Source organism: Alexandromys fortis, unplaced genomic scaffold (genome assembly GCF_014885135.2).
Source record: "Alexandromys fortis isolate MF-2015 unplaced genomic scaffold, M_Fortis_MF-2015_v1.1 scaffold_319, whole genome shotgun sequence".
In the NCBI taxonomy this organism is placed as follows: domain Eukaryota; kingdom Metazoa; phylum Chordata; class Mammalia; order Rodentia; family Cricetidae; genus Alexandromys; species Alexandromys fortis.
In genome coordinates, this window is record NW_026068193.1 from 177,630 (window position 1) to 198,381 (window position 20,752).

At 56.3% G+C, this 20,752-nt stretch overlaps 2 protein-coding genes across 3 annotated transcripts; both read left to right on the forward strand.

Moving 5' to 3' along the window:
- On the forward strand, positions 1 to 9,726 carry Slc11a1 (solute carrier family 11 member 1). Of its 2 annotated transcripts, none has more exons than XM_050129636.1 (15): positions 1 to 235; positions 677 to 810; positions 2,001 to 2,123; positions 2,388 to 2,507; positions 3,758 to 3,864; positions 4,235 to 4,305; positions 4,618 to 4,685; positions 4,826 to 4,981; positions 5,617 to 5,775; positions 7,290 to 7,379; positions 7,467 to 7,586; positions 7,859 to 8,008; positions 8,383 to 8,456; positions 8,847 to 9,000; positions 9,219 to 9,726. In XM_050129636.1, the coding sequence occupies exons 1-15, from the start codon at positions 229 to 231 to the stop codon at positions 9,333 to 9,335; spliced, it is 1,650 nt and encodes a 549-aa protein (XP_049985593.1). In that variant the 5' UTR covers positions 1 to 228; the 3' UTR covers positions 9,336 to 9,726. The 2 variants fall into 2 exon arrangements, with proteins under 2 accessions (XP_049985593.1, XP_049985595.1); XM_050129638.1 differs by having other exon boundaries at positions 5 to 235; positions 567 to 810.
- Positions 9,727 to 14,813: 5,087 nt separating this feature from the next.
- Ctdsp1 (CTD small phosphatase 1) lies at positions 14,814 to 20,255 on the forward strand. Its single transcript, XM_050129607.1, is given in 7 exon segments — positions 14,814 to 15,328; positions 16,601 to 16,749; positions 17,132 to 17,233; positions 17,367 to 17,423; positions 17,972 to 18,064; positions 18,195 to 18,380; positions 18,717 to 20,255. Coding segments are annotated over 7 exon segments (783 nt in total). The 5' UTR covers positions 14,814 to 15,261; the 3' UTR covers positions 18,846 to 20,255.
- Positions 20,256 to 20,752: the final 497 nt, after the last annotated feature.

The window sequence follows — 20,752 nt, forward strand, 5'->3', positions numbered from 1 at the left end:
GCTCCTTCCGCCACCACTGGCCACTTCTGTGTTTGGTGTTTCGAAACACCGAGTGTGTGAAATTGTGGGCATGCACTTGGTGATGTGGAGGTGGGAGTCCGGCAAGGATGGGAAGGGTGCGGGTTCCCCCACTCTTACTCACTTGTACCAGCACCCATAGAAGGGGACAGATTGAGACGCTGCTGGGCCTGCTGACATATACAGACTGTGTCAGACACCTGCGTCCTCATGATTGGTGAGTGCTGACCTCTAGGGACCCAGTGTAATTTGAGTGGGGGAGGGTGAACGAGGAGACCAAGTCTGGAGGAGATTTGAGGCAGCAAGGAGGACTTATGGTCTCTGTGGGGGCTCTGGTCTGCCAGACACACTGGAGTCAGGCAGTTCTGAGGATTAAAGCTGAGGGGGAGGCAGAGCATGGGGCCTGAGCAGCTGAGCTGGGGGCCTCAGCTTGCCCTTCTCTGGGCCTCATGTCTCACAAATCTCCTGACTCAGGAGATTTAGATTGGAGAAGTTCTGTGCTCACTGGGAGGGAAGTGATTCTGGAAACCTCTCTCTACTTGACACAGGGATGAAATGGCCAGTCGAGGGAGTGGAGGTGGTGGAGGAGGCAGGTAGCTGGAATCCTAGGCTCTTGGAAGAAAGTCACTCCCGCTTAGCATCCTGGGGTCCCTTGCAGGTGACAAGAGCCCCCAGAGGCTGAGCAGGCCTAGCTATGGCTCCATTTCCAGCCTGCCAGGCCCAGCACCTCAGCAAGTACCACCCCAGAAGACCTACTTGAATGAGAAGATTCCCATCCCCAGCACAGAGCAGGTAGGAATGCTGGCAACATCCTGAGGTCTTCCAGGGTCTACCAGATCCTCTGAGGTCTTACAGTCCGGGGAGGGGGCATTTCCTGTGACCCACAACAGTGACTGCCTGGGTACTCTGGAGTTATCTGAAAAATAATCACATGGTTCTCAAGAGAACCTCAGCTTTCCCGTGAGGGGAAAGAGCCTGAGACCATTTTAGCACTAGAGGAAGGAACCACCCAGGGGTAAAAGAGAAGCATCTAGGATGCTGCTACTCAGTCTTGCCATAATCTTTCTTTTTAAAATGGATCACATTGTTTATTTTTGTGCATTTGTGTGTGCATGTGTAGGTGTGCCCATGCTGTAGCATGCATGTGTGTACGGATATAGGTGTGTCCAGGCTATTGCATGCATGTGTGTGCGTGTGTAGGGGTGTCCAGGCTATTGCATGCATGTGTGTGCGTGTGTAGGAGTGTCCAGGCTATTGCATGCATGTGTGTGCGTGTGTAGGAGTGTCCAGGCTATTGCATGCATGTGTGTGCGTGTGTAGGTGTGTCCAGGCTATTGCATGCATGTGTGTGCGTGTGTAGGAGTGTCCAGGCTATTGCATGCATGTGTGTGCGTGTGTAGGGGTGTCCAGGCTATTGCATGCATGTGTGTGCGTGTGTAGGGTGTCCAGGCTGTAGCATGCATATGGATGTCAGAGGACAACTTGGGGGAACCAATTCTTTCCTTCTACTATGTGGGTTCCAGGTTTGGTGGCAAGTGCTTTTACCCTCTGGGCACTGGATCAGTCTCTGCTGCCACCTTCTAAGCAGATTCCTAGCCAGACAGGTCAAACCCAGAAACAGGGTTGCGTGACTGCGACCTCAGTGGTCCCCAGAGATCAGTGCCTGTGGTATGAGAAAGGCTGGGGGAGGAGGATCTGGAACTGGGAGGTTTAACTACAACAAGGTCCCTCCCTGGGGACTCTGAGGTCTGTATGACAAGCATGCAAGAGGCAGGCAAGTCACATGTAGGCCAGCGGCAGAACGTGACCCATCCAAAACGGCAAAGCCACAGTGACTCAGCATATCCCATTGGTTCCTCAGGGTGGAGGGCAGCACCGTGTGGTTGATGGAGGACAGGGCCGGCCAGCCTGGGCTGAATTTGCCAAGGCCAGCCTCCACCACCCCCACATCTAAGATGGCCTGATTCTGCTTGCTCCCGCAGGGCACATTCAGCCTGAGGAAACTGTGGGCCTTCACGGGGCCTGGCTTCCTCATGAGCATCGCTTTCCTTGACCCAGGGAACATTGAGTCGGACCTTCAAGCCGGTGCTGTGGCTGGATTTAAAGTATTGAAACTGGGCCTCTATGCTGGCTCTGTGGGGAGGGCCGCAGCATGTTGGTTAAGACCATGGCAAGATGCATGGGTGGTGTGCCTGGGAATAGGGATTAAGTTCAAGTGTCAAGCTTGTGCGTGTGGGGGGAATTGGGAGGGGATGTCCCCTGGGAAGCCCCTCCAGAAAGGAGACTGTACTGCAGGGGGTCTTTCCACCCCACCTATTCTCTGTCCGGGAGGCGCTGTCTTGGCTGAGAGTCTCCTTGTTCCGTCACAGCTGCTCTGGGTGCTGCTATGGGCCACCGTGTTGGGCCTGCTCTGCCAGAGGCTGGCTGCCCGGCTAGGCGTGGTGACAGGCAAGGACTTGGGTGAAATCTGCCATCTCTACTACCCTAAGGTGAGCCAGGAAGAGACAGAGGGCTCATGGACGGGCAACACCATGGGTCTCAAACCCTGAGCAGCTCCTTATAGCTTCCGTTTAAAATAAATATGTCATCAGCTTCCGGGTATCACAAGACCAGCTGGTGAAGAAAAACACAGTTCAGTTCATAGTCACGTAGCTCAGGCCTCGTCACTGCCGGGCTGGGGAACACCAAAGTTACACCATGAGGTATTTCAAAGGGATTTTTGTTTTATTCATTCACTTGGTTACTTTTTTTTTTTTTTCACAACTAGAGATTAAACCCAGGAGCTCCTAATGCTAGGATGAGCAATTTCCCACTGAGTTACAGCTCTAGCCCTTTCCAAATTTAACCCTGCCAGGAGTCAGAAGGGCTGAAGGCTCAAGGGCAGAAGGTGTCACTAAAGCTGACAGCCCCTTCCCCACACCATGGGCTCCCCAAAGCAGTCATTTGCTTCTAGAAGCTTGCAGCCAGGCTTAAATAACCATGAGAACCACTGATCTTCTACGCCACCCCACCCCACCCAAAAAAAGAAAGAAAAAGATTAGGCTGGCGTGGTGTAACACAGTGATTGAGCATGCGCCTAGCATGCACAGGCCTGAGTGATTTTAACCAAATTGGAAAAAAAAAAAACAAAGACAAAACTCTGATTAGCTCAGATTTCTACATGTTCAAGGCGCCAATTTCTGCTTGGCTTTGTTCTGGAGTGGGTATATGCAATTGGACCTAGGACTCATCAGTGCCCTGTCAAGCACCACCACACTGAGCTCCGTCTTCAGCCCTCTTGACCATTTTTTTTTGAGACGTGTTCTTACCAAGCTGCCCCAGGCTGTCCTCTTCCTCCTGCCTTGGTTTCTGGGACGTCAGGCCTGTGTCACCGGGTCTGTCTTCTGCTCTAATGGGTTCCTCTACATCTCAACATGAGACCAAGCTGCCAGGACACAAACCCTCACAAGACGTAAAAATCCCATGGCAAAGCCCTTTAAGTGTGTATTGTTTTGTTATTTTTGTTCTTTGAGAAAGGGTGTCTCTGTGTAGCCCTGGCCATCCTGGAACTCACTCTGTAGACTCAGCAATCCACCTCCCTCTGCCTCCCAAGCGCTGCTGGGATTAAAGCCAGCTGACAAGAGTAAAAGCCTGCAGGCTTCCAGTTCCATAGCTCAGCATAGAGCACTACAAGGCAAGGGGAGAATGAGAAGCCCAGCAGCTAGCCTTCTCTTAAGGAAGCAACCTCTCCTCCCCCTAGGTGCCCCGCACTCTCCTCTGGCTGACCATCGAGCTAGCCATTGTGGGCTCAGACATGCAGGAAGTCATCGGCACAGCCATCTCCTTCAACCTGCTCTCAGCTGGACGGTACCACTAACGAGCCCACCTCAGTCCAAGGCTGGAGGGAGCTGCTGTCTCCTCCCCATGCCAAGGACCTCCCTGTGTCTTCTTTATCACCCCCATTCCTTACATGTAGGGCTGGTATGAATCTCACTCAGAATGTGAGGTGACGCGTGTAAAGTCACACACATGAGAGTCACATAGCACAGGCCAGGGCTCCCTGCCACTCCTGATCCCCCTACCTGGTTTGGCCCTTCCTGGGTATCTACGCAGGTTCGGCACACCCTACACTCCCCTCACCCTAGCTGTCCAGGCCACTTGGGGTCCTGACTCCCCACAGAGGGTTGGAAATCCAGACCTGGCCCATGCTGGGCTGACCTGATCTATATGGTTTCAGCATCCCCCTGTGGGGCGGTGTCCTGATCACCATCGTAGACACGTTCTTCTTCCTCTTCCTGGATAACTACGGTGAGAGAAAGTCCCTCTTCTTAGGGGATGAGAGTGGGTAGGGCTACCCTCATGGAGCCTTGGCTCTTCCCAGGGCCATGGGTCCCCCTTACTCCAGTTGTATGTCTTGAGCAAGGGCTTCCCGTTTCATCTTCTGTAACATGAGAAAGAACAGCCCAGACATCACAGGGCTGTGGTGAGGTTTCAATGAGGAAAATATATGTTAAGCCCTTGGCCCAGTGCCTGGGACAAAGTGCTCCAAACAGCCACTCAGAGTGTTTATGGGGCAGAGGTTTGGAGTTTGTCTCTTACACTCCTTTGCCGTGCCCCTAGGACTGCGCAAGCTGGAAGCTTTCTTTGGATTTCTTATTACTATCATGGCTCTGACCTTCGGTTATGAGGTGGGAAAAAAATCAGAGCTACACGTCCTTCCCTTCCTGGGGGTCTAGGGAGACAACCCTTAGCCACACTACCTGCCTGCCTTTGGGATGGGGTTGAAAGGAGGGCAATTTTAACGGGCTGACCAAGTTCCTTCCGACAGTATGTGGTAGCACGTCCATCCCAGGGAGCGCTTCTTCAGGGCGTGTTCTTGCCCTCCTGCCCGGGCTGCGGTCAGCCTGAGCTGTTGCAGGCAGTGGGCATTGTTGGCGCCATTATCATGCCCCACAACATCTACCTGCACTCAGCCTTGGTCAAGGTGAGCGGGGGAAGGGACGGAGGGTGGGGACCCCTGCTAGATAAGGATGGAGCCATTCTCTGCTGCTCAGTGCACCTGTAATAATGGGTCTGAAGTGTGCCGGGAGCCGGGAGAGGGGTGTAGATCAGTCTAGGCCTTCGCCTCTAGAAACATCCGCATCCCAGTGTGGGGGATGCAGACAAGGACAAAGCAAACCAGGGAAGAAATTGTGCATGGCAAACGGTACTCACAAAGAAACAAACTGAAAATGTCTGGTAGAGAAGACCAGAGGATGGGAGATGCCATTGCAGACAGGGAGAATGGCAAGAGCAAAGGTCCTGAGGCAGAAACGAACCAGATGCATTCAAAAATGAAGCGTGTTGGAAGGAGGGGGCAGGGGACATCGGGGATGAGTTAGAGAGGGACCTCAAAGGTCAGGTCCCTTCCTTTACTCACACAGCCTGTCACTGCAGAACGGACCTCTGGTAAGGGGAAAGATGCAGGAGGGGACAGTTGACCAGGACCTGAATCAGACACCACATAGGGGACCTTCAAGGAGCTGTGACTCGTAGGGACCACCATATAAACGTGGGGGCAGAGGCCATCGGGAGCCTCTCAGAGACCTTGACCCTTCCCTCCACCTCTGACCTTCCTAGTCTAGAGAGGTAGACAGAACCCGCCGGGCGGACATTCGCGAAGCCAACATGTACTTCCTGATTGAAGCCACCATTGCCCTCTCTGTGTCCTTCATCATCAACCTCTTTGTTATGGCTGTGTTTGGTCAGGCCTTCTACCAGCAAACCAATGAGGAAGCGGTGAGCCACGCTGGTCCTACACACCAGCTGCATCTGTGTCCCCGCCATCCCATTTGCCCTCCAGCTTGGCCATGGGCTCCAGGTCCCACAGCCACATCCCCCAAAGCCTCTGCAGGACTCTGGGCTGTAGGCTCCTCTCTCCTCATCATCTCGGCTCCCAGGAGACAGGTGCCAAGCACTTTGTAACAGTGACAGAGCTGTTGCTTTAGTACTGGGCATCACCCAAGAGTCACAGGGAAGAGTGTGCTAGGAGAGTCCTGCACCTTGTGCTTGTGTGTACCACACCCAGGGATGATGTGGAGGACAGGAAGCCAGCCACCCACCCATGGGTGCTCAGGGAGGTTCAGAGTTGAAGCAGTACAGGCGGGGATGCCCAATGACCGAGGCCAGGCTGGGGAGGGTCCCCTGAAATGACCTCTAGACGCAGGAGCTGACTAGCTCCTCTTTGTTCTCTGGAGTCTAGATTTGGGTCTGTCACCCTCTAGGAGTAAATCCTCCATCACAGGACTGTCACAATCCCAGTCAGTGCTACACAGGGTGGAGCCCTTTTTGTGAGTGAGGTGGGGGAGGGTTGGGGCAGGGAGCAGCTGGAATTCCCTAATCATTGCACTTGGAAGGTCTTGCTGCAGGTCCTGAGTGTGTGAGGGTGCACTCTCCCCACCGTGGATGTCACTGTACTGCCTAGCATGAGAAGAATAGAGTGTAGGGGGACTTCAGGAACTCACGCTGTAGACCAGGCTGGTCTTGAACTCACAGAGATCCACTTGCCTCTTTAATCTAGAATGCTGGGGTTAAACACACGTGCCTGCCTATTTTCTAGTTCACGCCTATTTTCTAGTTCACGTGACTGCAGGGCTCTTTGAGGGAGAGGGGGATGCGGGAATGTAGTGGCTGTGCCAGCTCTTACTGATCGCAGAGACTGGAAGCTCAGTTCCTATGTGAAGCTGCATTTTATTTATTTTTTAAAAATATTTATTTATTTATTTATTTATTTATTTATTTATTTATTTATTTATTATGTATACAATATTCTGTCAGTGTGTGTGCCTGCAGGCCAGAAGAGGGCACCAGACCTCATTACAGATGGTTGTGAGCCACCATGTGGTTGCCAGGAATTGAACTCAGGACCTTTGGGAGAGAAGACATTTCTCTTAACCGCTGAGCCATCTCTCCAGCCCCGTGAAGCTGCATTTTAAATGCTAACAACAAATTCATAGGAAGGAAAATAAAAACACGCTGGGCCTGATGTCCTAAGCCTTTGAACCTAGAACTCTGAAGGCAGAGGCAGACAGATCTCTGTGAACTCAAGGCCAGACTGGTCCACACAGGGAGTTCCAAGACCCACAGGGTTACATAGAGATACTTTGGCAAAAAAAAAAAAAAAAAAAAAGGAAGGAAGGAAAGAAGGAAAAACCATTATTAGGAAAGTATGTCTAGCAGGGCCTCAGATTTAAAGTTGACCAGGCCTGGGGTCCTGATTTTCCCACCTCCCTCCTACTGACTCCTGCCTGCAGTTCAACATCTGTGCCAACAGCAGCCTCCACAGCTACACTAAGATCTTCCCTAGGGACAATCTCACAGTGACGGTGGACATTTACCAAGGAGTAAGTGCCCCTCGCCTGGTCATGCCTTATCAGGGGCGGGGCCTCTAGTGGGCGGGACCTCTGTCTGACCACACCTTCTCCCTCTAGGGTGTGATCCTAGGCTGTCTCTTTGGCCCTGCCGCCCTCTACATCTGGGCAGTGGGTCTCCTGGCAGCGGGGCAGAGTTCTACTATGACGGGCACCTATGCAGGACAGTTCGTGATGGAGGTGGGCACCGGCCAAGGGCAGCAGCCTCACTGCTGGAGGCTTGGACTATGGGCTTTTCAGAGTAGCAGAGGGGCGAGATGACAGACAGAATCCCCCAAGTTGTTCCATACCTAGCCACCAGTTATGGGAATCCTCCCTTTCCCGGAACTCATCTTCTACCCACCAGCAAGGATCAGAGATGCCCCTGTTTCCAATACGGACAAACGTGGAGGGGGCGGGGCCTGGGACAACCGAGGCCAAACGGCCCCATCGGGGCGCTGCCTCCCTCTCAGGGCTTCCTGAAGCTGCGGTGGTCCCGCTTCGCACGTGTCCTCCTCACTCGCTCTTGCGCTATCCTGCCCACTGTGCTTGTGGCCGTCTTCCGAGACCTGAGGGACCTCTCAGGCCTCAACGATCTACTCAACGTTCTGCAGAGTCTGCTGGTGAGAACCATGATCTAATTAGGAGCACAGTAGCCCCCCACCCCACCCCCAAAGAGCCCTCTAGGCTCTGCCCTAGACCCTTACAGAATGCTATGGCTACCCTAAGGAGCAAGAGTCCCCACTACCCCCATTCCACAGACGGGAAAACTGAGGAATGAAGTTAGTTGACTGGAGGCTGAGCTAGCTTTCAAACCCCAGCAGCCTGAGGCCAAAGCGCTCCCTAACTTCCTTCTGCTTTGAAAGGACCACAGATGAGAAAACTGCCCAGGGCTCTTAGGGAATTCCCCAAAGACTCCCGCCAGAGGTGCCGCGCTCCCGGCTCCCGCTCCCTGCTGTACCAATGCGGGGCCCTCTGCCTCCACTTCTCTCCACAGCTGCCCTTTGCTGTACTGCCCATCTTGACTTTCACCAGCATGCCAGCCGTCATGCAGGAGTTTGCCAACGGCCTGTGAGTACCCCCTCCGGAACCAGACCCTGGAACTGCCCTGGGCACTCACAGCCACGCAGAGGCAGGAACTACTGTCCTCGCCACCATCCCATGAAACCAAGGCCCCAAGACCTTAAAGAATCTGCCCAGTGTCTCACAGCTACTAACTATGGGAGCCAGGACTTGGTGGGGCTCGTTCTAGAACCTTTACCACACACCTCTTGCCAAGTCCTGCCAGTGCGGAGCCTGAAGGGTCCCCAAGTAGCCAATGGGGTCTGTCTGCGTCCCTGTCCCCAGTTCTGAGCTAGCCAAAGCTCCTGGGGATTGAGATGGGGGGGGGAGCGGAGATGATCCAGGTGGTCCGCGGCATCCAGCCAGCCGGCCGGCCCTCAGGATCCTCCCATCCCCCAGGTTGAGCAAAGTCATCACGTCCTGCATCATGGCAGTCATCTGCGCCATCAACCTCTACTTTGTGGTCAGCTACCTGCCCAGCCTCCCGCACCCTGCCTTCTTTGGCCTTGTAGCTCTGCTGGCTGTGGGCTACTTGGGCCTTACTGCCTATCTGGTACGGGGGCAGCCAAGGGATAAGGGAGGGCGAGAGAGAAAGAGAGAGAGAGAGAGAGAGAGAGAGAGAGAGAGAGAGAGAGAGGGAGGGAGGGAGAGAGAGAGGGAGAGAGGGGGGGGGGGGGTGGGGGGGGGAGGGAGGGAGGGAGGGAGGGAGGGAGGGGCAGGCGGGGCTTCCGCAGAGCTCTGGCCCCTCCCCCATCCATGGTCCTTTCCCAGGCCTGGACCTGTTGCATCGCCCACGGAGCCACCTTTCTGACTCACGGCTCCCACCAGCACTTCCTATACGGGCTCCCTAAAGAGGAGCAGGAAGAAGACAGGGAGCGCTCTGGGTGAGCAGCACACTGGATCCAGAGAGCAAGGCCGCAGGATACAGCAAGGCAATTGGAGGTCGGCAACCCGGCTCTCGGGATTACAGGTTTCCCGTTTAGAGGAGGGCTTTACCTCAGAGTAAAGTATCCTCGGCTGTGCTAGGGACCACACCCATCTAACCACCAACCTAAAGGACTTAAAAACACAGTGCCCGGGGCTAGAGAGGTGGCTCAGCAGTTAAGAACACTGGCTACTCTTTCGTCACCGTCGTGGTGGCTCTCAAGTGACTGTAACTCCAGTTCCAGGTCGACCAACGCCCTCTTCTGGCGTCCTACACTGGCACTGTCTGCACAAGGCGCACAGACAAACATTCAGGCAGGGCACCCATATACATAAAGATTACTTCAGAACAAAACAGTGTGCGCTTGGTTCCTAAAAGATAATCCAAAACCTATTCCACGCAATCTTGTAATCCTAGACTGAGGCAGTAGACAGTCAGACCACCTCATCAGAACCAGGCAACTCCATTGTCTCACTTGGAAGGCAGAGGCAGGAGGCTTAAGGAGTTCTAGATCATTCTCTTGCTGTACAGTCCAAGGCCAGCCTGGGCTACAGGAAGGCCAGTCTCAAGAAGGAAAAGGAGCAGGGAAGGTGGAGGAGCGGAGGAGAAGCGCAGCAACACCAACCTTAGAAGCTTGGTGGGGGGGGGGGGGGGGAGGGCTGGAGGAAACTTTTAAAACAGTCCGACGGCTGAACGGTAGCTCCCCTCTGTTCCAAAGCCCTGGAAAAATGGAAACTTCAAATACTCCCCCCCACCCCGCGCTCAAATGTCTGATTATCTCCTCCTCTAAGGTTGTTCCTTCAACCCATTTCCCAGGCCATAAAACCTTGAAACGAATCCTTCTCTTTCAGGAACCAGGTCATAAAAAAAAAAAACAAAAGTCTGTGCCTTCAAGGCCCAGTTCATTTGCCGTCTCCCCAGGGGACAAGGCTGACCTGACTCCCACGCTGTGCTATTAGGGTTTCCTGCACTAGCCTCTCAGCTCCCCCTGGGGGCAGGGACTCTCCCGAGCGCCCACATTCCGGCCTAAACCCTGCGGTCCCTCAGGGGCAAGCGGAACTCAGGTGAGCAGGCGGGTGCTCTCCGAGGGCTGTGATACTAGCGTGGGCAGGGAACCCCGTCCTCCGCAGAAGAGCGGTCCGGCACCCTTCGCCCTGTGTAGAGCTAGCACTTTGCAGACGCTCCCTAGACAGTTTCTAGGCTCCCCTAAGTCCCTCCTCCGGACTCCTCGGGCTCCTCGAACCCTTGCCTGGAACAGCCCGGAGCTGCACCGAGGAAGGGGCGTCCACCGAGCCTTTCCCCAGGGTTGAGCCTGTGGGAGGTTCGCTGTCTCAAAGTAGCGCCCATTACCCGGAACCCAGCTGGGGAGGCTGCCGGCTGGACGCTCAGATTGGGGCGCTTGTTTATGAAAAGAATTTCCTCTTTCTTAAAAGGGCAACGAGAAGAGTGGGGCCCCCGAAAGGAGCGGCGAAGGGACAGATGTGGCGCCACCCCGACAGCTGCCAGAGAGGGTGCCCGGGCAAGAGTGCCTCCCCATGCCTTGGTGCTCGCCCCAGGAGAAGGTGGGACCCGAGATAGCGAAAGGGGTAGGGAGCTATTGAGGAACGCTTCTCCCAGATTCCCCTTCGGTTCCTCCTCAACTTGCTGCACATGCTGGGAATTCACTTGGCATTCACTGGGTGACTTTTTTTTATAGTAGGCCCTGTGCTAGCAGTGGAAGAGAGGTGAAGTCCCGAATTAAAGAGGATGTCAGCTGTCAAAGAGTCTCACGGGAAGGAGTGGGGGTGGGGCTAAATAAACAAGAACCGGGACAGGATGAGGCCGGACAGCTGACCCAGTGAGTTCAGGGAGAAGGCCCCAGAGCACGCGATTCTGAAAGTTAAGTAAGAAAGGGCTGGCCGTGAGCGTGCCCGGAGTGCACAGTTCTCAGATGCTATGGACTGGAGCTGGGGGGCCCGGAAGGATGGAAGGCTGATCATAGGAATAAGTAAGTCTAGGATTTAGAATTGGGCGCCGAGAAGGTAAATTTGGCTCAGATGACTTACTTCTAGCACTCCAGACAGGGAATGGCATATGGCAGCTCACAACAGCCGGGAACTCCACTCCAGGGGAACGTGGCACTCTAGAGGCTTCCTAACACTGGCAGCACCAAAATAAATCTCCCTCGGGCACTGCGGCACACACCTTAACATCAGAGCTCTGGAGGCAGAAGCAGGTGCATCTCTACACATTCGAGGCAGGCCAGCTTGATCTCAGTAGCAAGTTCCAGGCCAGCAAAAGCTATCTCAAAATATCAGTAATTATAATAATGAAAATAAGTATTGGGCCCGGTGAGGTGGCTCAGCGGGTAAAGGTCCAGCCACCGTCCCTGAGGACCAGAGCGCAGTCTTTGGGCCCCACATGTGTGGATTTTCTGACTCCACACACGTATTGTGGCATGTGTTCACACACAAAAAAATAAAAATATAGTGATTTTTAAAAACTTTTTTTCTTTGTTTTCTTTTTCTTCTTCTCTCCTCCCCACCCAACCACCTCAAAACAGGGTTTCTCTGTGTATAGCCTTGGCTGTCCTAGAACTCACTCTGTAGACCAGGCTGGCCTCAAACTCACAGAGATCCACCTGCCTCTGCATCCCAAGTGCTGGGATTAAAGGCGTGCGCCACCACCGCCTGGCCCCCCTGATTTTTAAAACTCTTTTTTAAAGATGAGGATCAGTAGGGGTTACTGAGGCCCAGGGTCAGGGATGAGGTCAGGTCTAGGTCAACTGTTTCCGGCCAGAGGCCATTGGTTAGTGCAGCCCCCATCTCTGTGCAGACCTGATGAAAACTCTCACTGGATTTACAGAAGGAGGAGGACTACCTTAGAGTTTCACCTGAAGCTCCTGAGGCCCTAGGTGGGGCTGGTCCGCCACCTGCCCCATTCTGTAAATGGGAGCGGGAGGGAAACCAAGGGGACTGGATGGAGGGAACCTAGTCTCAGTTGCCCTACAGGATGCTGTTCCCGCCCCCTCCCCCCGCCGGACTAGCGGCCCACACTATTGTTTTCTCTTGGGTATGCAGCCATTAAATTAATAATCGAAGTAGACTGTGTGAGTAAAGCCCCCTCCCCAACTGCTGGGGGAGAGTAAACAGTAGCAGAGATGGAGCCATGCTCCCCTCCAGAGAGCTACAGAGCTTCCAGAAGAAGTGAGCCCGGGGCTGTCCTTCCTTTGTTGGGGGGGGGGGGTAGCTCCTGAGGGCTGATGTGAATTTAGGTGGAGGGTTTGTGAGTGTCCAGGGTAGCGGGTTAGGGCACAACGGATAGGAAAGGCAGCCAGCCATCCGTCATTCAACCTGGGTCACACATTTCCCTTTGGGGACAGTGAGGGCCTGGCTGAGAAAGCTGAGGCCCCCAGGGTGCACCTGGCCAAGAAGGAAGTCTCCGAAGAGTCTGGGAAGGAGCGTAAGGATGGCAGCCCTGGGGCTCCCGGAGAGCAGACCCAGGGGTCAGAGATGAGCGTTCCACACTCCCTGCCGATCCCGGGTACTGAGCTGGCGGCCTGCCGAGCAGCGAGCGCTTCGCGGGCCAGGCCCCCAGCCCGCTTTCCGACCGGCTGCTACAGGCCCGCCCAGCTCCGCCCCAGTGCCTGGGGGAGGAAGTGGCGAGGCACGCGTGTCAAGGCTTGGCGTTCGTAGTTTTTAAATTACGACAAATGAAAGAAACTTTGTAAAACAGGAAAAATAAAAATAAACGAACCGCAACCTTCGAGGGGCGCAACTGGGCGCTTCCTGCGAGAAGACCCTGTATGTAAACGCAGACCTAGGCAATGGCTAGGGTGTGTCACCACCACAAATCCGGTGACACGTGTGTTTAAAATCTGAATAGTTGCAGTCTCTGGAGCCCAAGGGCGGATTCTGGGCCCTCCCTCCGCCGGTGTCCCCTGGGCACTTGGGAACAGAGCCAGCACTAGAACTGGCCTCTCAAATAATCACAGATAGGGACCGCGGGGTGGGGGTGGGACCTCTAAACAAGGTGGTATTTCTTCTAGTACGATGGGATTTGGCTCTGCCAAGGACGAGGAGGCACGTTCCAAGCCGAAGGAACAGCAAGTACAAGAAACAAGGCCCTGAGCTACGGAGGCTCAGTTTTTGCGGGGGGGGGGGGGGGGGGGGGGGGGGGGGGGGGGGGGGGGGGGGGGGGGGAGAGGACGCTGAACGGCTTGACAGGGGAAGGGGGCTAGATTTGCCACAGGTCAGTCGGTAAAGCTAGGCACAGAAGTGGAATTTTTCACACCCTGTGATGCCCCTGAGACTGCGGTGAGTGCTGAGTTAGAGGTGGATCAAGAACACAATTCGGGACTGGAGAGATGGCTCAGCCGTTAGGAGAATGCACTGCCTGGGGGGGGGGGGGTCCGCTAACTCCAGCTCTAGGGGATCTGATGCCATCTTCTGGCCACCGTAGGCCCTGGCATACATACACATACACAGAAGTAAATCTTTCTAGGATTCCATAATTTGATGAGTTTGCACAACTGGAACTAGCAAAGAGTGCCTTTTTCTCACTCACGGTATCCACAGCGTTAGACAATACCCACTGTAGGGGCGGCGAGAAGGCTTAGGGGGTATAGGTGCGTGCTGGTGAGTCTGACCACCTGAGTTTGATTGCCATCCCCAGGTGGAAGAAGAGAACTTCTGGTCTCCACTCTTGGGGCGCGCATCCCTCCCATACGTAAATAAGTGTAATTTAAAGGTTTGGGGGGGGGGCTGAAAAGATGGCTCAAGGGCATTTGCTACTCTTGAAAGGACGGGGTGTCCGTTCCTAAGATCCACATAGTGGCTTACAACCATCTGTTAACTCCAGTTCTAGGTAAAATTGACGCCTCCTTCTGGCCGCTGAACTGTACTGCACATACGTGGTACACGTACAAATTCGCAGGCCATACACAAATAATTTTAAAAATTAAAAAAATTAGCGCCGGGCGATGGTGGCTCACGCCTTTAATCCCAGCACTCGGGAGGCACAGGCAGGCGGATCTTTGTGAGTTCGAGGCCAGCCTGGTCTACAGAGCAAGTTCCAGGACAGGCTCCAAAGCCACAGAGAAACCCTGTCTCGAAAAACAACAACAAAAAATTAGCCTGATGGTAGAGACATACACCTTTAATCCCAGTCTTTAATCCTAGCACTCGGGAGACAGAGGCAGGCATATCTCTGAGAGTTTGAGGCCAGCTTGCTCTACAGAGCGAGTTCCAGAACAAAAGCTACAGAAAAACTGTCTCGAAGGACCACACCAAAAAAAAAAGCACCCATTTTACAGAAAATTAGCATCATCCCATTTTCCAGAGGAGTAAACGGAGGCAGCCGGTGTCAGCCCCTTGGAATGCGCGGAGGTGGGGCTGCGTCGCCTTCGGGCCCCCGGGCCGGGCGCTTGGGGCGGGCCTCAGGCCTGGGGCTCCCCAGCTAGCAGCGGCCGGTTACCGCTGGCCGCTCTGCCACGCAGCCGCAGAGGCCTGGTCCCGCCAGAACGCCGCAGGAAGAGAGGCGACGCCCCCTGCATCTCCGCAGGAACCAGGCCCGCCTCCCAGTCCGCCGGGCCCCAGAAGTGATGAAAGCTGCGGCCGAGCCCCGGTCGCGCCGAAGCCGTTGCCCTTTTAAGGGGGAGCCTTGAAACGGCGCCCGGGTTCCATGTTTGCATCCGCCTCGCGGGGAGGAAACTCCATGTTGTAACAAAGTTTCCTCCGCGCCCCCTCCCTCCCCCTCCCCCCGAGAACCTGGCTCCCCTCCCCTCCGAAGCTCGCGGGGATCCCTCCCTCCCACCCTCCCCTCCCCCCCGCGCCCCGATTCCGGCCCGAGCCGGGGGGGAGGCCGGGCGCCGGGGCCAGAGTCCGGCCGGAGTGGAGCGCGCCGGGCCCCATGGACAGCTCGGCCGTCATTACTCAGATCAGCAAGGAGGAGGCGCGGGGCCCGCTGCGGGGCAAAGGTACACGGGCGGCGGGAGGGGAGGTCGGGGCTCAGGGCTGTCCCCGTGCCGCAGCCGCTGCCACTGCCCCGGGCGCGCGCCTCGGCCCAGCCCGAGCCCCCGCCAGCGGGGCCAGGGAGAGTTTGAACTCCGCGAGAGTCTGAAGCGCTGGGCGGGGCCTGGCGCCGCTGGAGCGCTCGGTGTGCTCCCGGTAGGGAAACTGAGGCAGGAGGCTCGCGAGGGGTTAGTAGGCTGGCGATTCCCGGGCGTCGCCCCCTCCCCCAGTTTGGCGCCAATTGGACTGGAAGGTGGGGGTGAGGCGGCCGCCTGGCCACCCGTTGAGGCTCCGCCCCCTCCAGGCTGAGGTCTGCAAGGGGTGCGAGGTGACAGCGGGCTGGGTAGTCTTGCAGGGATCTCCCGCCAACACACAACCACGTTCCCACAAACTCGGGCGTCTCGCGTGGAGGTGCGGACGACGCCCTCGGAGGCACAGAGCCCCTGAGCGTGCAAGACAGACTGGCGAGCCTTGTGTCCAGCTGGGCACGGGGCACCCCGGCTGCAGCAGGCCAGGCCAGTTGGCGTCGAGCCTGTGCACACTCGCACCGACCCTGTTAGGGCAGGCGGAGCCACTGGGGCTGGCCTGGGTGGGGATCACCCCCCCCTCCTGTGTGAACTTCAAGATCGGGGAGTCGTCTGGGTCTGTCCACGGTCCAGACCCAGCTTCTCTGGGGGCTGAAGGCAGAAAGATTGGAAAAGTGGGTGCTGCGGGGGGAGCTGGGGGTGTCTGTTAGTTTGAAGGCCTGTGCCTCTCAGAAGTCTAAGGTTGAGACGGGGCGGGGTGGAGGAGGCGGGGCTGACAGCCCTGGGACACTGGCCTCTGGGACTTTGAGAACTTTGGACTCGATGGGTAGACAGAATGGAGGGAGAGTGGGAGTGGACGATGGGGCCCCGAGCCCTGACGTTCATGAGCAGGGGCTGCCCAGGTAAGGTGGGGTTAGGTGATTGAAAACCAACCCTGGGAAAAAGAGAAAGCACCCCCCTGTCTGTCCCCTCCTTAAGGCCACCTACTCCTTAAAGTGGCCGCCTTCTCGGCCACACCAGATTTCCTTATGCCGAAGAGTTGCAGGGGCCCCTGGAAAGGGGCATTTCCTAGAGAACCAGGGGCACCCTGGTGTGGCATTGATGGAGGGAGAGTGCCCACGTTCTCTGTGCTCAGGGGTTGAGACCCGAGGGCATGCATGCGTGGAGCCTCTGCATGCAGGCCAGTGTGCCCACGTTCACTCCTTGCTTCAGGTGACCAGAAGTCAGCAGCTTCCCAGAAGCCCCGGAGTCGGGGCATCTTCCACTCGCTCTTCTGCTGTGTCTGCCGAGATGATGGGGAGCCTCGGCCTGCCCACAGTGGGGCTCCCCTGCTGGTGGAGGAAAACGGCGCCATCCCTAAGGTGTGTGGTGGCCAGGAGGGAACTGCAGGCTCACCTGGGCCTAGCTGGCAGTGGATGTGGCAGAAGGGGGTCTAGGCTGAACTTTCCTGACACACCTGCCGACCCTAAAACATTCAGAAAGGGAGGCCTTCCCTCTAGGTCCTGCCTTTTTCAAACCCCACCCCCTGCCAACAGCTGTGGCTTGCCTGAGACCTGTGTATACATCCCTTATAAATGGGAACTTTCTGAGGAAGAGGGATCCATATAGCCTACCCTGGTCCAAAGTTGGCAAGGCCCAGGCTGAAGCGGGGGTGGAAGATCTGGTTGGGTCCTCAGGTAGAGAGCTGGGGAGGGAGGCCTGTGTAGGAGGCGCCCCACTGAGCCCAGACTCTCCCCACTGCAGAGCCAGGTCCAGTACCTGCTTCCTGAGGCCAAGGCCCAGGACTCGGACAAGATCTGAGTGGTCATCGACCTGGACGAGACCCTGGTGCACAGCTCTTTCAAGGTGGGCCCTGCCCAGCCATCCTCAGCCTGTGGTCTCAGGGGGGCCTACCCTGGTCAGGGAGGGAGGTCTCCGCTGGACTTGCACCCCTGGGATCCCCCCTCATCCCCCTCCAGCAATTCTTCTCTCCTCACAGCCAGTGAGCAATGCTGACTTCATCATCCCGGTGGAGATTGATGGGGTAGTTCACCAGGTGAGGGGCAGAGGGAGGCGGGAGTTTGGTGTCTGCACTCTGCACCCCAGGTACCTCCCAAGTGGAACTCTGATAGCTGGGGAATGTCCACTGCTCAAAGAGAATGTGAAACCCAGGGCTGTTTGTTTTCCCGGGGATGGAGCCAGACTTCCAGACCTGCAGAATTGTGGGGCCCTCTTGCCCCTCCTGCCCCCACTGCCCGGGACCCAGTTCAAGTAATTCAGGATAGGTTGTGGTGCTGGCCAGCCTGTTCTCCATTACTTGGCTCGGGGGCCGGTGCCCTGCAGCCTTGGGGTGAGAGGGCTAACCTGGGCTCCTGTATTTGGATAAATAAGACCAAGGTGGAAAAGGGGCTGGGAATTAGTGACTCCCACTAGGTGAGGTGGAAAGACATTCCATCCTCTTCAGGAAGGGGGATGGTTGGGGAGTTCACAGACTTTGGAGGAGCCTCCATGGACTCCCCCGCCTCTTCTACTGTTCCAGCCCCCTTACTGTTTAGCACCCCCGAGCCTGTCGGCCAACAGTTCCCTCACTAGCTCATTCCCCAGGTCTACGTGCTGAAGCGGCCCCACGTGGATGAGTTCCTCCAGCGCATGGGCGAGCTCTTTGAGTGTGTACTGTTCACTGCCAGCCTTGCCAAGGTGAGCCCTTGCCCGGGGTCGGGCAACCATACCCTCCCACCCACTGTCAACATGCCACCGGATGCAGTCCTGGGCTCGCTGCTTGCTCCGCTCGGGAGAATGACGAGAATGACGTACCTCCTATCCCCAGTACGCAGACCCTGTAGCTGACCTGCTGGACAAGTGGGGAGCCTTCCGTGCCCGGCTGTTTCGAGAGTCGTGTGTCTTCCATCGGGGGAACTATGTAAAGGACCTGAGCAGGCTGGGCCGAGACCTGCGGCGGGTGCTCATCTTAGACAACTCCCCCGCCTCTTACGTCTTCCATCCAGACAATGCCGTGAGTACACAGGGAAGAGGGCGGGAGCATGGGATGTGCAGAGTGGGGGTGAGGGTGGGGGCTGCTGCCTGCTCACATGTGGGGGGTACTCACTTCTGACTGGGGTCCCCATCTGGCAGTTTCCAAGCTGCCAACCATGGCCTGTTAGTGGGACAGAATGGATATGGTGTGTCCCAGCTGGGATCCTACCCACACGAAGCGCAGCGAAGCGAGCCTAAGTCTCTATGAGAAGACGGCTTAGCGGTATCTGCGCGCGGCGCCTGCTGTGTGGGCCGGGTTGGGCCAGCCCTGGGGCCCCCTGGACACCTGCCCTCCTCACCTCCCGTCATCCCCCAGGTCCCAGTAGCCTCCTGGTTTGACAACATGAGTGACACCGAGCTACACGATCTCTTACCATTCTTCGAGCAGCTCAGCCGTGTGGACGACGTCTACTCAGTGCTCAGGCAGCCTAGGCCCGGGAGCTAGTGAGGTGTCTTGGGGCCAGGATCTGCCCCTCACCGAGGCCCAAGCCTCTTCCCATCAGACTGTGGGAGCCTGCCTGTGCTGTTAACAAAACCTCATGGGCTATGCAATATCCATGGCCCTGGGGAAGAGGGTGTCTCCCCTGCCAGGCTGCATGGAGGACAGAGAGCCCTTGGCCCCTGTATCAGTGCCTTCAAACTTCTTCCCCTCTTCTCAGGGGACCTGGGGGGCCCTGCCTGTTGCCCCCCTCCTGTCTTCTTTTCTCCATGCCGCCATGTTTCTCTGCTGCCAAATCGGGTGTCATACCCCAGCTCTGCCTTGGGGGTAGGGGCAAGGTTTTTGCGGCCCCATGCCTTGGATTGCCCCCACCCCCAGTCTGGGAACAGTGGACACCAAGTGCCTTGCATAGAACCCTCTTTGCTGGTCAGCTTTTCTCAGATCTAGGCTGACCTGGGAGGAACCAGCCTCTCCCCTTCCCTCCTCCTCCCTGGGATGATGGTGCCCAGCAGTTTCTGCAAGGGAAGAGAGGGAGAAAGTCTATTATCACTTGTAAAAGAGGGGGCCCTCCTTAGGGAACACTCCCAGTTCAGCTCGTCCAAGGCTGATGGCTGTACCCTGTATCATTTGAGCCCCCAATCTCCCCAAAGCCTGGGGCTTGGCAGGACTCCCCGTGGTGCCATATAAATATGTATATGTGTATATAGATTCTTAAAGGAAGGCGCGAGGAAGGGGTGGGACTAGACACTCCTCCCTCACCCCTTTCCTGGGCCCAGAAATTGGGGGAGGGAGGGCAAGGATTTGTACATTTTTAAAACTACTGTTTTCTAAATGGAACAAGCTGGGCTGTGAGGGGTCACAGGCCCAGTCTTCCGGCTGTCGCAGCCTATTTACTCTGTTCATCCAAAAAACATTTATTGAGTCCCTCCTGTGCCCAGCAGTGAGCTAGTCCGGCCAGCTGAGTGGGAGGGGGTCCGCCTCATCCGTGTCTCACCCCAAAGCCCCATACTTCACCGGTGCCTTCAGAGTATCTGCGGGAAGTGGAACCTTCTTGTGGGCTTCGGGAAGTCTCCAAGAAAACTTTCTAAGCTGCCCCCCTCTCCAGTGCCAACTCATCCCCCACCTCACTCACCGCAGCCTCCTCCATGGCCCCCTGCTGGCTGGGGGCAGCTCCCAGGCCACTCTGCCAACTGACTTCTGTTTCTAAAGCCCCTCCCCACCCCTGCTGAGTCTAGAGTTCAAGTCCTTGGGCTCTCTCTCCCCAAAATATGAGGGTTAAGTGACCCACAAACAAGTGCCAAGGGAGTTGAAGGGAGAGAGAGTATGGTTGGCCTGAATCGGATGACCTTCCCAGTTAAGTGCCTTCTCTCTGACCAGCACCTCAGTGATAACTAAAGAAAGCTAGACCCCTTCCTAGCCTGTCTCTGTGGTTTTTGGGGGAGGGGACTTGAAGTGCGTGAATGGCCTATACCTGTGACTGCTTTTCAGACCCTTGTTGGGCAAGAAGAAATTGGCCCGGAGGGGACTGTGTGGGCATCTGGTCGATCTGAGTTCGGTTGCCAGAACCCACGTGATGGAAAGAGAAAACGAACCGCCGCAAGTTGTTCTCTGACCTCCCGACACGGACCACGGCACGAGCTCGCCCCCACGTGTACACACACTTTAAATAAATAAGAGAATACACAAACCCCACGGTGCCCCCACCGCTGGAATGCGGGGCGGGGCCTGCCCGGGACTGGGCGGGAGGCGGAAAGCCAGGCAGACGTGGGCTGCCCTCGGTCTACAGCCTTCCGGGCAATGGGGCCAGCAGGGAGGGGACTGGGTGGGGCGGACTCCAGGGCGCCCGGAGGCCTCCGGCTCGCATTGGCCGTGCCCTAGTCACGCCCTGCGCCCTGATCCGGCCTTGCGGCTTC